Source organism: Chroicocephalus ridibundus, chromosome 24 (assembly GCF_963924245.1).
Source record: "Chroicocephalus ridibundus chromosome 24, bChrRid1.1, whole genome shotgun sequence".
Lineage (NCBI taxonomy): Eukaryota > Metazoa > Chordata > Aves > Charadriiformes > Laridae > Chroicocephalus > Chroicocephalus ridibundus.
In genome coordinates this window covers 1690361-1705467 of record NC_086307.1, presented here as the reverse complement: position 1 = coordinate 1705467, position 15107 = coordinate 1690361, and the positions used below count along the sequence as shown (strand labels likewise).

The following is a 15107-nucleotide window of genomic DNA, read 5'->3' as shown; positions in this document are numbered from 1 at the left end:
GTATGCACAGAGCATGCACACACACGTACACATGCATACACACACGCACAGCACGCGCACGTGTGGGCGGAGCATGCACACACACGTACACATGCATACGCACACGCACAGCATACACACATATGGGCGGAGCATGCACACATGCGTACGTGCACGTACATGTACATGCAGAGCACGCACGCACACGTGTGCGCGCACACACACACGCACAGCGTACACACAGACACACGTATGCACAGAGCACGCGCAGAGATACACACATGTACACGCACATACATGCACACACATGTACACACATGCACACACATGTACACGTACATACATGCACACACATGCACACACATGCACACGCACATACATGCACACACATGTACACACATATACACACATGTACACGCACATACATGCACACACATGTACACACATGCACACACATGTACACGTACATACATGCACACACATGCACACACATGCACACACATGCACACGCACATACATGCACACACATGTACACACATATACACACATGTACACGCACATACATGCACACACGTACACACATGTACACGTACACACATGCACACACACGTACACACATGTACACGCACATACATGCACACACATGTACACACATGTACACGTACACACATGCACACGCACATGCACACACATGTACACGCACACACATGCACACACATGTACACGTACACACACGTACACACATGCACACACACGCACACGTACACACACGCACACACACGCACACACACGCTCAACCCCCCCCGCACCCCCCCCCTCGCCGTGCGGTGCCGCAAAGCCACCCCTGGGCCCGTCCCCACCCGCGCGGCTCCGTGCAGGGCGACCCCCCCATGGCCCGTCCCCCCGCAGTGGGACCCGCGGTGGCCCCTTCCCCCCCCCCCCTTTTCCCCCGCTATTTCCCCCGTCGCCGGGCGCTGTGGGCGCCGGGGGGGTGTGTGTGTGTGCGGGGGGGGGGGTGGAACGGCCCCGGGGGCGCAGAGGCCGAGGCTTCGTTGGGCGAAACGGAGCCGATTCCGGCAAGAATTGCAAAAAGCGGCCGTAAATCAGCCCCCGCAGCAGCAGCCGCGCCGCCCCCGCGCCCCCCCCCCCGCCCCCCCGGCACCTCGATGGCCGCCCCCCCCCCCCCCTTCCCCCCCCCGCTCCGGGGACCGTGTCTCTGTCCCCAACCCGGGGCTGGGAAAGGACCCTGCGCCCCGGCAGAGCCGCCCCCCCCCACCCCGGCTCGGGGGTCCCCGGAGCATCCCCCCCCCCCCCAAAAAAAAAAAAAAAAAGGGGCCGGTGGCCACCAGCCCACCCGGGCCTTGCGTGGGGCTGTGCTGGGGATAACCCCCCCCGCAGCCCCCGTGCCATGCAACCCCCAACTCACCCCCCCCCCCCGCCCCGTACCGGCCTTGCAGCCACACACAAGCACCCCCCCTTCACCCAGCGCACCCCCCCCCGCCTTTCCCTTGCACCCAGCACCCCCTGACCCCCTCCCCTTGCACACACAGCGCACTGCGCACACCCCCCCCCAGGCCTCTGCACCCCCCCCAGGTCTCTGCAACCCCCTCCCCCAGGCCTCTGCACCCCCCCCAGGTCTCTGCACACCCCCCCCAGGCTTCTGCACCCCCCCCGCACCCTGCACACACACAGATGCCCCCCAACCCCTGCAACCAGCAACCCCCCCCGCCTTCCCTTGCACCCAGCACCCCTGAACCCCCCCCGCCCTTGCACACACACAGCCCTGCACCCCCCCCCCCCCCAGGCCTCTGCACCCACCCGCCCCGCACAGAGAGGCCTCTGCACCCCCCCCGCACCCTGCACACCCCCCCCACACCCCCCCCTATGCAGAGACACACGCGCCCCTGTGCACAAACACACACGGCCCCCCCAGTCTGTGCACCCAGCACCCCCCCTTGCGCCCCCCCCCCGCACATCCCCCCCTGTGCTCACACCCCCCAGCCCCGCACACACGCTCGCCCCCCCCGCACAGACACACGCACCCCTGCCCCCCCCCCCAGTCTATGCACCCAGACCCCCCCCTTGCACCCCCCAATGCCCCCCCCGCACACACACACAGGGCCGTACACACGCAGGGATACCCCCCCCGCACCCATTGCACCCTCACATTTCCCCCCCCCCCCCCGGGCACCCATCATAATCTTGCCCCCCCCCATCCCCGTGCCCCCCTCCCACCTCGCTCCCGTCCCTCCCCCCGGCCCCCCCGCCCCCGCCGTGCCCGGTGCCGTCGAGCGGGGCGGGCGGAGCGGGGCTGCGGGCGCGGCGCGGTGCGGGCGGCGGCCCCGCACGTGGCTCCCGGCGCCGCGGGCGGCAGGTACCGGCGGGTACCGGCGGGCACCGGCGGGGGTCGGGGGGGGACGGGGATGGGGACGGGGCGGGGGGGGCTCCGCCGCGGGCCCGGGGCCGCGCGTCCCGGGGGACCCCGAGCGGGGCGCGGGGGCGGCTCCGGGAGAACCGCCCCGGGCGGCGCTGCCCGTCCCCGTCCCCGCCGGTGCGCACCGGGGAGAGCGCGGCGGGGGGAGGCAGCGGCGGGGACGCTCCCGGGGGAGGGGGGGGCCGGTCCCTGGGGGGGTCGCTCCCGGGCAACTTGGCGAGAAGTTGCCCCGCGCGTCGCGGCGGCTCGGTCCCGGCTCCATCCCGGCTCGGTCCCGGCTCCATCCCCGGCTCCATCCCCGGCTCCGGTTGCCTCACCAGCTCCAACACCGGCTCCGGTCCTGGTTGCATCATCGGCTCCGGTCCCGACTCCAACACCGGCTCCCGTCCTGGCTGCTGCGGGAGCTCCGGTCTCGGCTCCGTTCCCGGCTCCGGTCTCAGCCCCTTTCCCCGGCTCCACTCCCGGCTCCGCCGCCGTCTCGGGTCCCGGTTCCATCGTCGGCTCTGGTCTCGTCCCCTTCACCAGCGCAAGTCCCGGCTCCGGCCCCAGCCCCAGCCCCAGCCCGGCTCCTGCTCCCGGTCTCAGCCCCGTCCCCATTCCCATCTCCAGCCCCATTCCCATCTCCATCCCCGCTGCTGTCCCCAGCCCCGCTGCTGTCCCCGCTCCCAGCCCCGCTGCTGTGACCATCCCCGTCCCCACCTCATCCCTATCCCTGTCCCCGTCTCCATCCCCATTTCCAGCCCCATCCCTGCTCCCATCCCCACTCCCAGCCCCGCTGCCGGCCACATTCCCAGCCCCGCTGCTGTGACCATCCCTGTCGCCATCCTCATCCCCGTCCCTGTCCCCATCCCCGCTCCCATCCCCACTCCCAGCCCTGCTGCTGTCACCATCCTTATCCCCATCCTCATCCCTGTCTCCGTCCCCATCTCCAGCTCCATCCCTCCTCCTGTCCCCGCTCCCAGCCCCGCTGCCGGCTCCATCCCCAGCCCCGCTGCTGTGACCATCCTTGTCCCCATCCTCATCCCCATACCCGTCCCCACCACTGTCCCCAGCCCCGCTCCTGTCCCCATTCCCAGCCCCGCTGCTGTCACCATCCTTATCTCCATCCTCATCCCCGTCTCCGTCCCCATCTCCAGCCCCATCCCTGCTCCGGTCCCCATTCCCAGCCCCGCTGCCAGCTCCATCCTCATCCCCATCCCCATCTTCATCACTGTCCCTGTCCCCATCCTCATCCCCATCCCTGTCCCCATCTCCGTCCCCATCCCCGCTCCTGTCCTGCCCCGTCCCCTCTCGCCGCCCGGTCCCCGCCGGGGCGTGAGGCTCAGTGGGCGGCTGGGTGCCGTCCGCCCCCCCGGTGCCACCATCGCGCCCAAGGGCGAGGACGACCTGCTGGCGCTGGCCGCCTCCCGGCTGAGCCGCAGGAAACGGGTGGCCGGGGCGGCCGTCGGCGTGGCCATGGTGTTGGTGCTGCTGGTGGCCATCCCGCTGCTAGTCCACAGCTCCAAGGCGGCCGCGCACTACGAGATGCTGGGCAGCTGCCGCATGGTCTGCGACCCCTACCCCGGCCCCGAGCTGCCCGCCGCCTCCCCGCCACCCTTCCTGCCAGGTGCCAAAGGCGAGCCGGGGCGCAAAGGCCGCGCTGGGGTGCGGGGTCCCCCCGGACCACCGGGACCACGGGGGCCGCCGGGTGAGCCAGGCCGGCCGGGGCCACCTGGGCCACCAGGGCCGGGTCCCGGGGGGTACATCCCCTCCTTCTACAGTCCCAAGATTGCCTTCTACGCTGGGCTACGGAAACCCCACGAGGGCTACGAGGTGCTGCGCTTCGACGACGTGGTGACCAACGTGGGCAACTACTACGAGCCCTCGAGCGGGAAGTTCACCTGCCCCCTGCCCGGCATCTACTTCTTCACCTACCACGTCCTCATGCGCGGCGGCGACGGCACCAGTATGTGGGCCGACCTCATGAAGAACGGGCAGGTACGGGCCGGGACCGGCACCGCCGTCGGCACCCCCCCCTCCCCACTCCCTGCCACGGCTCCTCCCGCTGTCCCCCAACTGGTCCCTCGCCCCAGTCTTCCAGCCCCACTCCCCCCCCACCATCCCAGTTTCCCCATCCCGCTTCCCCTATCTTGGTGTTCCCATCTTACTGCCTCCCATCCTGGTTTTCCTGTTCTGGTTTCCCTTAATCCCAGTTCCCCCATCCTGGTTCCCCCCCATTCCTGATCTCCCCCCCCACTTTCCACCCTCCCCCCGGCCCCGTCACCACGTTCCATTTTCCCCATCCAATTCCCCCCCCGCCGATTCCCATCTTTTCCCCGTTCTTCTTCCCCCATCCCATTTCCCCCCATCCTCAATTCCCATCCCTATTTCCCCCATCCCGGCACCTCCATCCCCACCTCCCCCCATCCCATTCCCCCTCTTGGACCAAGGGGGGGTGGTGACTTGGGGGGGGCCACCCCGCAGCCCCACACCCACCGCCTCAGCCTTGGGGACGCCAAACCCCCATGCCCGGGGCTCCTGCCACGGAGACAGGGGGCGACACGCTCCCCCGGGAGCACCAGGCTGTGCCCCCCAACTGGGACAGCTGCCATCATGGCGGTGGGGGGGGGTCCAGGCTGTGCCCCCCACCGGTCCCTTTGTTCGGCAGCTCCCGCACCACCTCGCCCCGGACGCTTCCCATTTATTATGGGAGAAAAAAAGGATCGATCCAGCGCGGTCGATACCGGCTCTGCCGCGCCCCCCCCGGGAGCTGCCCCCTTTCCCCCCCCCCCACTTCCCGGGGCATCCCCAATCCCCGGGGGCAGCGCAGGAGGCGGGTTGGGGGGGGGGACATGGGAGGGCCACGGGGTCCGACAGGGATCTCGGGATCCGGTCACCGGTGGCTCCTCGGGACTGAGCACCGCTGATGAGACCCAGCGTGGGTCTGGGGGGGGGGTTGGCCCTATCCCAGGGGGTGTGTGGGGGGGTGGTATCTATCCCTGTCCCCTCCTGTCACCGCTGCCGGTGGGGGGGACGGAGGCCACGCCGTCTCCCTCGCCCGGTTCTGCCGCAGCTGGGCGGTGTGACCTTGAGCGGTGATGGACAGAGGGGCTGAGCGCGCTGTGGGGGGGGGATCCGGAGCAGCTCAGCACCCTCCATTCCCAACCCCGCACCCTGCTCTGGGGCTCCCCCCTTGGGGATGGCGTGTTGGGGAGGGGAGGGGGGGTGGGTGGGTGTCCCTGACGGCTGTGTCATTTCCCCCCCCCCCGCCGCCGGCTCCCCTCCACCCCGAAAGGTGCGGGCCAGCGCCATCGCGCAGGACGCCGACCAGAACTACGACTACGCCAGCAACAGCGTCATCCTGCACCTGGACGTGGGCGACGAGGTCTTCGTCAAGCTGGACGGCGGCAAAGTCCACGGCGGCAACACCAACAAGTACAGCACCTTCTCCGGCTTCATCATCTACCCCGACTGACACCCCCCCACCGCCCCCACCCCCAACCTCCCCGGAGCTGCGGGGTCCCCGACTCCCCGCTGGTGTGACCCTCCCCGTCCCCCCGTGTCCCCCCCAACGCCACAGCGCTGGGTGCGAGGAGACACCCGCGAGGACGCCTGCGCTGCCCCGCACCCCTAAAACCACCCCCCTCAGTGCTCCCCGCATGCCAGCACCCCCAAGGGGATTGGGGTGTCCCGGTGCTGTCCCCCACCCCCGGGCACACCCCCCCTCGCCCCCCCCCCGCCGTGTCCCCGTGGCTAATCGTGGGGCTCCGCGCTCCCCCCAATAAAACACTCTGGGTTTGGATGTGCAGCCGCTGCCTTCGCCTTCCCCGGGACACACACACACACACACACACACACACGGAGGGGACCCTTGGGGACAGCAGGGGGGCGGCTGTGCTGCCATCGCTCCTTGGTGCTGGCTCGGTGACGAGCTGCGGGCCACTGGGGGGGACCCTCAGTGTCACCTTCCCCCCTGTGACGGGGACAGTGACAGCCCCTCCCGCCACGCAGGGGACATGCTGGGGACACCCGGGGGTGTTTGTGTGTGTGTGGGTCCCCGGGGTGGGAGCGGAGCCGCAGGACACCGGGGTCCCCCCTGTCCGAGCCCTGCAGGACGTAGGGGTCCCCTGTCCCTGTCCCCAAGCCCTGGCCCCGCGTGGCCGTGGGCCAGTGCTGCCATCGCGTGGCCAGCAGCAGGGAGGACACGGCTCTCCCGGGCTGGGGCTTTTTTTTGGGGCGGGGGGGGGGCGGCAGCCTGGGGACCCCCGGGAAGGGCTGGCAGAGGGGGGGGGGTGTCCCCCCCCACCAGGGACCCCCCACCCCAAGGAGAAGCAGGAACTATTTTATCACCTGCGCAGGCAGCGAGCCCACCTCACCCCCCCTCACCCCAAGGAGATGCCGACACGGATGCGCTTTGAGCTGAGCCGTTTATTGGGGTAAATCGGGGGGAGGGGGGGGCCGTACAGAGACATCTCCCCCCCCCCGCAAGGAGCGCATGGAGGGGTCGGGGGGGGCCCTCCAGCCCCCGCGCTGTGCAGGGGGTATATACAAGCAGAGGCTGGTACCTGTGGGGGGGGGGGGGGGAGGGAGTGGTTCCCAGGGGGTCGCAGGGCCCGGGGGGGCGGTCCGGGATGCCTGGCATGGGGCGGGGGGGGGGGGTCGGGGCGGGGAGGTGTCTCCAGGGCGTTCTCACTTCTGCAGCCGCTTGATGCGGGCATCTATCTCTGCGAAGTTGTCCTCTACGATGGCCAGGTTTTCCTTCATCGTCTTCTGGACCTGGGAGGGGGGGCGGGGAGGGGGTGAGTTGAGGGGGACACACACACACACACAGAGGACGGGGACCCCCCACCCCAGCGGGTGCCGGTGGGACCCACCTCCGCCAGCAGCACGGTGTTGTCCTTGAGGGCACCAGCGATCTCCTGCTGCGTGGTGTCCAAGTGCACCAGGACCTGCCCGAACTGGGTGGCTGGGAGGGAGGAGAAAGTGCTGGGGCGGGGGGGAACGCAGACACACCCCCCCCCCCCCCCGCCCCCGCCATCCCGAGATGCTGCCGGTGACACCATGGCCCTGTCCCCAACATCCCCTCCCCCCTGCCTCACCTTGCTCGTGCAGGTCCCTGAGGGTCACCAGCCTCTGCACCACGTCGGGCAGGGTGCTGGCCACGGGGTCCCAGCGCTGCATCGTCTCGTAGATCTGGTGGATCTGGGGGACGGAGAGGTGCAAAAAGTCATGGGGGGGGGGCAGGGAGCTCCAGGTACCCGCACCCCCCCCGCCGCCAGGCCGAGGGGGTGGCTTTTAAGGCGGGGGGGTGTGTGTGTCTCCCCTCCACCGGCTCTTACCTTGCTCTGGGTGTCGGCGTCTTGCACGGTCGCCTTGTGCTTGGCAATTTCATTCACCTTCCCCAGGACGCTCTGGGGAAGGGGGGGGTGAGGGTGGGGGGAAACGGACGTGAGCCCCCAGATCCAGTGGCGCCCACCCCCAGTTTCACCCCCTTTGGGCCAGTTGCCATCCGGGGGCTCCCAAACTCTGCCCCCCCCCCCTCCTCTCACCTGCAGCCGGGCTTCCACCTGGTCCAGCACGGCCACGTCCAGGATGTTGACCTTGGCCTGCAGGACCTGGACGGTCTCCTGGGGACAGAGAACGGGGTGAGGGGGGACACGGCAGCACCCCAGGACTGTGTCCCCGTCCCCCCCACCAAGTGCTCCGGGCACAGGGTGGAGGGAAAGGGATCCTTCAAGCCCCCCAGCCCCTGCCCGACTCACCACCAGGCTGGTGCCCTTCAGCCCCACCAGCAGCGGGTTCTGTGGGGAAGGAAATGGGCGTCAGTCGGGGGGCAAGACGTGGGGCAGGACGTGGGGCAGGACGGCACCCCCGGCCCCTCACCTGGCTGTCAGGCTCGCACCGCACCGTCGCTTCCAGCTGCGCCAGCCGCTTCTCCAGCTCCGCGATCTTGGGAGTGGGGGGGGGCGGGGAAGAGAAAAGGAGGGGTGAGCTGGCAGGACACCCCATTTTGGGGTCATTTGGGGTCTCGCCCCCCCCTTTTTCCCCACGCCCACCTTGGCCGTTTGGGCAAACTGGTCCTGCTCCGGCCTCCAGTAGAGCTCGAAGGTGACGGCGTCTCCGGTGGGCGCCGGGGCTTTGGCCGGGCTCTTCCCCGGCGTCGCTTTGCTGCACTTGGCCACCTCCAGCTGCTGCAGCAGGCGCCTGGGCAGGGGGACAACGGTGGGCAGGGGGACGCTGGCAACCCCCCCCCAACCCCCCGCCCCTGAGCGCCCACGGGGGGGCCACTCACTTGGCCAAGGCGCCGTCGGGGTCGGCAAAATCTATGGCTGCGGTGGGGCCCAGCAGCTTCTCCAGGTGGCTGGAGACCAACTGCTGCTTCAGGCCCTCCACCTGCCTGGCCAAGGCCATGGGCGTCAGCTCTTCCTCCGCCGCCGCCTCCTTCACCGTGCTCTGCGGGAAAGGTGGCTGTGTCACACCCCCCCCACCCCCCCACCCCGCCCCAGGACCGTCGCCCCCCTGGGACAGCCCCCCCAGGCAGGAGTGATGCTCACCTGGATCTGCTCCACCTCCCGAACCAGCTCCTGCACCTCGTGCTGCAGCCGCTGGTACCGCTGCTGGGGGGTCTCTTTGGCACCCAGCCCCTCGCCGAGCTGCGGAGAGAGGAACGAGGGGGTGGTCAGGAGGGGGGGGGTGTCCCGGCCTGGGGTGGATGGGACGCTGGTGCCCAACTCCCCTGGGTGCCCACCCATTCCTGCAGAAAGGGAAGAAAAGGGAATGAGGAGGGAGAAGGAGCGGGTGAGCCCCGCGGCAGCCGGGGAGGAGCAGCCCCACGTTCACGGGAACCTGGTCCCCGCGTAGGACTGCAGAGGTGCCTCCCAAGGGACAACGCAGCAGGACGCAAGCAGCCTGGGAGGCTCCGAAGTGCCCAGGGAAGCGGTGGAATCACCATCCCTGGAGGTATTTAAAAGACGGGCAGACGTAGTGCTTAGCAATACGGTTTGGTGATGGTTTTTGTCAGCGTTGGGTTGATGGTTAGACTCAAGATGATCTGAAAAGTCCCTTCCAACCTGGACAATCCTATGATTCTATGATTTTATGACCGATGACAACGTCCTCCTCCAAGTGACGGAGGAGCCAAGGAGGAGAGGGGCTCCACTGAAGCTCGTCTTCACCAACAAGGAGGGGCTCGTTGGGGATGTGGAGGTCAAAGGCAGCCTCATGGCTGCGATGGCCATGAGACAGTGGAGCTCAGACACCGAGGGTGGCCTCCCAGCCCTGGGCTCTGCTTGGAAGAGTCCTGCTCGGACGGTCGCGCTGCCGTCCAGAGGGACCTGGCCAGGCTGGAGAAATGAGCCAAGAGGAACCTCATGGAGCTCAACAGGTGGAAACGCAAAGTCCTGCTCCTGAAGAGCAACAGCCCACGGCACCGGTATATGCTGGGAGCCTCCCAGCTGGAAAGAAGCTCCGTGGAAAAGGCCCCAGGGGTCTGGTGGACACCAAGCTGATCCAGCAAAGGCGGCTAACGGTGTCCTGGGCAGCATCGGGAGGAGGGTTGTGGTCGAGGGAGGGGATCCTTCCCCTCTCCTCAGCACCGGTGAGGCCACGGCTGGAGTGCTGTGTCCAGTACGAGAGAGACATGGCCATACTGGAGAAAGTCCAACAAAGGGCCACAGAGATGCTGTTGGGGCTGGACCATCTCTCCTAGGAGAGGCTGAGAGCTGGGACTGGCCAGCCTGGAGAAGGCTCCGGGCGGAATCTTATCAAGAGCTGGAGGGATGGTGCCAAAAGGATGGAGCCCGGCTCTTCCCAGTGGTGCCCAGTGCCAAGGACCAGGCCACAGGTAGGACCTGAAGCGCAGGAGCTTCCCCCCGACCATCAGGAAACACTTTTTCCACTGTGAGGGTGACCCAGCACTAGCAGAGGTTGCCCAGGGAGATGGTGGAGTCTCCATCCTTGGAGATATTCAGAAGCCACCCAGACATGGTCCTGGGCAACTGGCTCTTGGTGGCCCTGCTTGAGCAGGGGGGTGGGACCAGGTGACCTCCAGAGGTCCCTTCCCACCTCCACCCTTCTCTGAGAGCGGTGGCCCCGGGCAGGGAGGTCCCTGTGGGGTGAGGGGGGGAGGAGGGACCGTGCACGGGGGTGGCTGACAGCCCCGTGCACTCCGGACTCACGATTTCATACTCCCCAGACTCGTAGCCCGTTGTCCTGGTCTTGTTGATACGATCGGAGAAATCTGGAAGAGGAAAAGCATGGTGTCACCCCCAAAACACCCAGGGTGGCCGTGCCCTCCCTGGGGTCACCTCAGGGTCCCCAAAGCCCACCCTTCCCCTGAGATCACCCCCGACTCCCCGTCTCGGCTCACCCACGCCCTCGGTGCCAAGGCGCTTGTCCCTGAACTTCTCGTAGGCGGCGTTGGGGTTGATGATGAGGTGCTCCACGCTGGTGCTGGTGAGCTCCTCCTGCACACAACGCGGGGCCTTAGGGACACGGTGGCCACCAGGGTTTGAGGATGGACAGTAACGGGGGGGGCGGGGGGGCAGGCAAAGGCAGCCCCGTCCTCCCCAGGACAAGGGCACAAGCCCCCAAGGACTGACACGCAGGGATGGACCCCACCAAAGGGTCTGGCCAGGGCAGCGCGGGCTGTCCAGGACGTGGCACGTCCCCAGGGCCTGGTGTGGGGACATCGGACCCCTGGCCTGGCCTGGAGGGGTAGGAAACCCCCCGCCCTCCCCCTCTCCTCCCCCCCGCCCCCAACCCCGAGGGCCTGGCAGAGGGGCCAGAGGTGCCAGCGCACACTTTGGGCAGCCCCACGACCAGCCTTGGGGAAACTGCTGCAGCCGCGACGCCTGGAACTGCCCCACGGCCACATTTTGGGGTGGCTCCCAACCACCTGGGGAGGGGCATCGCGGGAGGGGGGGGGCGTTTGCGGGACTTCAACCCCTCCATGACCAAAGGGGCTTTGCCCGGAGCCTGGCAGGGCGAGCGCAGACACTGAGTCTGGGCTCTCCTTGCCCCCCAGCCATGGTCTGGGGGCGGGGGGGGGTCCCTGCCCCAGCAGGACCCTGCAGGAGGCACCCAAAGGACCCCCCCCCACCCCAACCTGCTGCCCCCTCTCCAGCCCCTGCGCCCGGCCGTGGCCCGAAGCGCTTTGGGGGAGCCCTGGCGCACTGCGGAGGGAGGAGAAGGAGTGAGAGCAGCGGGAGCAGCGTGAGCAGTGTTAGGGGGGGGCCGTCCGGCAGAGGTGAGGGCGGGGGGGGAGGCAGCAGTGAGCGCCCCGAGCAGAGCGCGGGGGTTGCGGCGGCCGACGGACGGGCTCTTACCAGCTCCTTGCGTTTCCCAGAGGTGAGAAAGTCAGAGCAAGGTTAGGAGGAGAAGGGGGGGGGGTTGAAGGGGGCAGGGGGGGGAAAAGAGAGAGACAAAAATGGCGTTAGAAGGTTCGTCCCATGCACGGCCCGCCGTCACCCACGTCCCTGCGCCGGGGCTGCTGCCGGGGTGGCCCTGCTGGCCCCCCCGTGCGAGGGCTGAGGAGCCATGCGGGACGCGGAGGCGAGCTGGACCCCTCGGCCGGGCACCCCCCCGGGGGGCAGGCGGGGCTGGGGGGGTCGGGGTGGGAAAAGAAAGGGTGGGAGCAGGATGCGGCCGAGCCCGGGCTCTGAAAACCTCCCTCCAGCTCTTCTTTTCCCCTGGTGGGGGCGCGGGGGCGATGTGAGCAGAGCCGGGGGCAGCCGGACCCCCACGGAGCAGCCCCACAGGGTTAGGAGGGAGGCATCAGTTGCAGTCCGGGGGGGGGGGGGGGGGCAAAACCCCGATGCTGGTCCCTGGAGGGGCATGAGCTGCCCCCCGCTGAGCGGCCAGCCCCGTGCTGTGCTGGCAGCAGGGATGGGGGCTCAGCATGCGCCCCCCCGGCCTTTCCTGCCCGTGTCCTGCTGAGCTCCACAGCGTGCAGCAAAGCCTGGCAGGATGGGCTGCGGTGGGATGGCAGCCCCCCCGCAACAGGGAGCATCGCTGGGGGGGGCGGAATGGGACACAAGGCTGCACATACCCGCCGTGGGGGGGTCGGGGGGGGTCGAGAAGGAGGGAGGGCACATGCAGGCAGGGAGGATGCAGAGAAAGCGAGGGAGAGGCGGCAGCAGCACCACGTCGCACCCCGGGTCCCACAGCCGGCTGCCCCCCCCCCCCCGCCCCCCACAACTCTGCCCCATGGCGGGGCAGCGGCTCCGGGACCCCGTGCATATCTACGGCATGCAAAAAAAAAAAAAATCAATCAACCTCAACCCCCAAGGACATGCAGAGCCGGGAGCGGCGACCGGGCTTACTTGTGCAAACTTAGTGTCCAGGCAAGGTGGGGAGCAGGGAGGGGGGGGGGGGGGGAAGAGCGGGGAAGGGGGTGGGGGGGGGAAAACTCAGGTCAGTTCAGCGCGCGAGAGCCACGGGACACAACGAAGCTGCGCGAGGGGCTCCCAAGGAGAGGAGACGGCGATTAAAACCCCGGCAAACCCTTCGCCTCCTGCCTGCAGCAGCAGGGGCTGCCCGGGGAGGGAAAACACCGCGGGGTGGGGGGTGGGGGGGTGGTGTCACCGCTTTTATTCTCGGGCACTTTGGGTGGAAACGACCCGTTTCAGCCCGTCTCGTTGCCCCGCATCTCGCAAGGGATCTCTTTGCCCCCTGAAATTTTGGGGCCGGGCGCCCCCTCCCCGGGGTGTTGCCTTCGTACCACCGAGTCCTGGCTCCCCCCTCGCCACCTCGGGCCAAGCGGAAGCGTGCGCCGGCCCAGTGGGGTCCCGGGGTGGGGTGGGGGGGCACAGACACTGAGAAGCCGTTTGGGCCACAATCCCGAGCACCCATCGGCTTTCAGCCACATTTGCAGAGCTGGGGGTCACCAGGCAGCCCTGGGTGCACCCCCCTCGAGGACGGTCCCCCGGTGTCACCCCACGTCAAAGCCACCCCACGGAGAAGGGGTCCGTGGGACCCCGCCACTGTTCCAAGCTGCTTTATGGGGGTGAACTCACCCCAACGTGCCCCCCCGCCTCCTCCTCCGTGTGCTGGAGGAACCCGTGCAAAGCCAAGGGGGACGGGGGGACGGGGGGGGGGCGCTTCTTGGCACCCCCAAAGCCAAGGGGTGAGAGAAGGGGGGGTGGCACATTGATGGGATGTGTCACCGTGACGGGGGGGGGGTGGGGGGATGTGGCACTGCAGTGGGGGGGTGTGCGGGGACGGGAGCCGTTTCCCTGCCACGGCACCGGTCCTGCTGCGGGGTGGGGGCACGGGCAGGTGGCCCCCCCCTGCCGCCGCCCACGGCACGGCCCCCGGCGAGGCCTTACCGCCTCGAACTCGGCCTGGTCGTCCTCGGGCAGGTCACTGGTCTCGTAGACGTCGGGCTCGTTCCTGGCCTGGGGCGCGAGCGGGCGCCGGTGAGAGGGTCCCCCCCCCCCCCCGCCCCAACAACCCCCACCCCCCCCCGCGGCTTGTTATTACCCTTTTATGATCAAAAAGCCTACAATTGCCCCAAACCGCCTCAGTCCACAGCGCCCCCCACACAAACACCAGCTCCCTAAAGACTCCACATCCCTTCTGGACACCCCCCCGTGTCCCCAGACACCCCACTTACTGCCCCCATCCCCCCCCCCGACACCCCTAAATGTCCTCGCAGGTGCCCCGATTCCCACAATCACCCCAAATACTCCACGTACTCCCAACTCCTCCCCCCCCCCCGAGATGCTCGTCCCCCCCTCAGACAGTCCCCATTACCCCCCAGCTCCCCAAACACCCCACTTCCATCCTCAGATCCCCCCCGGACCCCCCAAATGCCTCTTACCTCCCCCCCCCATCACCCCCAGTCTCCCCAAACACCCCATTTATTCACCCAGAGCCCCCCCATCCCCTCAGACCCCCCCAAACCTCTCCCATCCCCTCAGTCCCTACAGACCCCCCCAGTTCCTGCAGCCCCCCACGACCCCCTCAGCCCCCCAACCCCCTCACTACCCTGAGACACCCCCGACCCCCTCAGTTCCCCCCCACCCCCCGAACCCCCCAGGCCACCCCCCCCCGCCCCGACCCCCTCATTCTCCCCCCGGACCCTGATCCCCTCAGACCCCCCCAGGGCCGCCTCGAGCCCTGACGCCCCCGGATCCGCTCATTCTCCCCCAGATCCCCCCCCCCTCGATCCCCTCAGACCCCCCTGATCCCCTCAGTACACCCCGACGCCCCCAATCCCCTCATTCTCCCGCCCCGGGCCCCTCAGACGCCCCCCGGGCCCACCCGCGGCCCGGTCCCGCACTCACGATGCCGGGCAGGTCGGCGTACTTGGGGTCGGCCATGGCCGGGGGTCGGTGCCGGGGGGGGGAGGGTCTGTACCGGGGGGTCGGTGCCGGGAGGGGGGGTCGGGGGGGTGTCGGTGCCGAGGCGGCGCTACCGGGGAAGGTGTCGGTGCCGGGGGCGGGGGTCGGTACCGGGGGGGCGGTGCCGGGGGCGGGTGTCTGTACCGGGGGGGCGGTGCCGGAAGGGGGGTCGGGGTCGGTGCCGGGGGGTCGGTGCCGGGGGGTCGGTGCCGGGGCCGGTGGCGGGGCCGGTAGCGCCGCTCAGGGCCGGGGCGGGCGGGGCCGGTCTCGCGAGAGCGGCGCGAGGGGCGGGGGCGGAAACGGAGCGCGGGGGGCGTGGCCTGAGGGGGGCGTGGTCTGAGTCGGGGGCGTGGCCTACGGGGAAAAGGGGA

General features: G+C 69.0%; 2 protein-coding genes across 2 annotated transcripts; one reads left to right on the top strand and one right to left on the bottom strand.

The window, feature by feature from the left end:
• Nucleotides 1-3868: 3868 nt before the first annotated feature.
• Nucleotides 3869-5867, top strand: C1QL4 (complement C1q like 4). Its single transcript, XM_063359188.1, has 2 exons — nt 3869-4390; nt 5688-5867. Exons 1-2 carry the CDS (start codon nt 3869-3871, stop codon nt 5865-5867), a joined length of 702 nt encoding a protein of 233 aa, XP_063215258.1.
• A 947-nt stretch (nt 5868-6814) lies between these two features.
• Nucleotides 6815-14784, bottom strand: DCTN2 (dynactin subunit 2). Its single transcript, XM_063359237.1, has 14 exons — nt 14680-14784; nt 13720-13788; nt 10761-10857; nt 10570-10631; nt 8947-9045; nt 8685-8845; nt 8449-8596; nt 8276-8341; nt 8155-8193; nt 7942-8019; nt 7732-7803; nt 7492-7594; nt 7267-7358; nt 6815-7168 (listed from the first exon to the last, which is right to left on the bottom strand). The coding sequence occupies exons 1-14, from the start codon at nt 14713-14715 to the stop codon at nt 7082-7084; spliced, it is 1209 nt and encodes a 402-aa protein (XP_063215307.1). The 5' UTR covers nt 14716-14784; the 3' UTR covers nt 6815-7081.
• Between the last annotated feature and the right edge of the window lie 323 nt (nt 14785-15107).

What these genes read in the sequence shown, in the direction of transcription:
- C1QL4 (XM_063359188.1), top strand. Translation starts at nt 3,869, where the DNA reads ATGGTGTTGGTGCTGCTGGTGGCCATCCCGCTGCTAGTCCACAGCTCC. An exon ending in ACCTCATGAAGAACGGGCAG is followed by an intron (nt 4,391 to 5,687) that starts GTACGGGCCGGG and finishes CCACCCCGAAAG; the next exon opens with GTGCGGGCCAGCGCCATCGC.
- DCTN2 (XM_063359237.1), bottom strand. Translation starts at nt 14,715, where the DNA reads ATGGCCGACCCCAAGTACGCCGACCTGCCCGGCATC. An exon ending in ACCAGGCCGAGTTCGAGGCG is followed by an intron (nt 10,858 to 13,719) that starts GTAAGGCCTCGC and finishes CGTTGTGTGCAG; the next exon opens with GAGGAGCTCACCAGCACCAG. An exon ending in ACACCGTGCTGCTGGCGGAG is followed by an intron (nt 7,169 to 7,266) that starts GTGGGTCCCACC and finishes CCCCCCTCCCAG; the next exon opens with GTCCAGAAGACGATGAAGGA.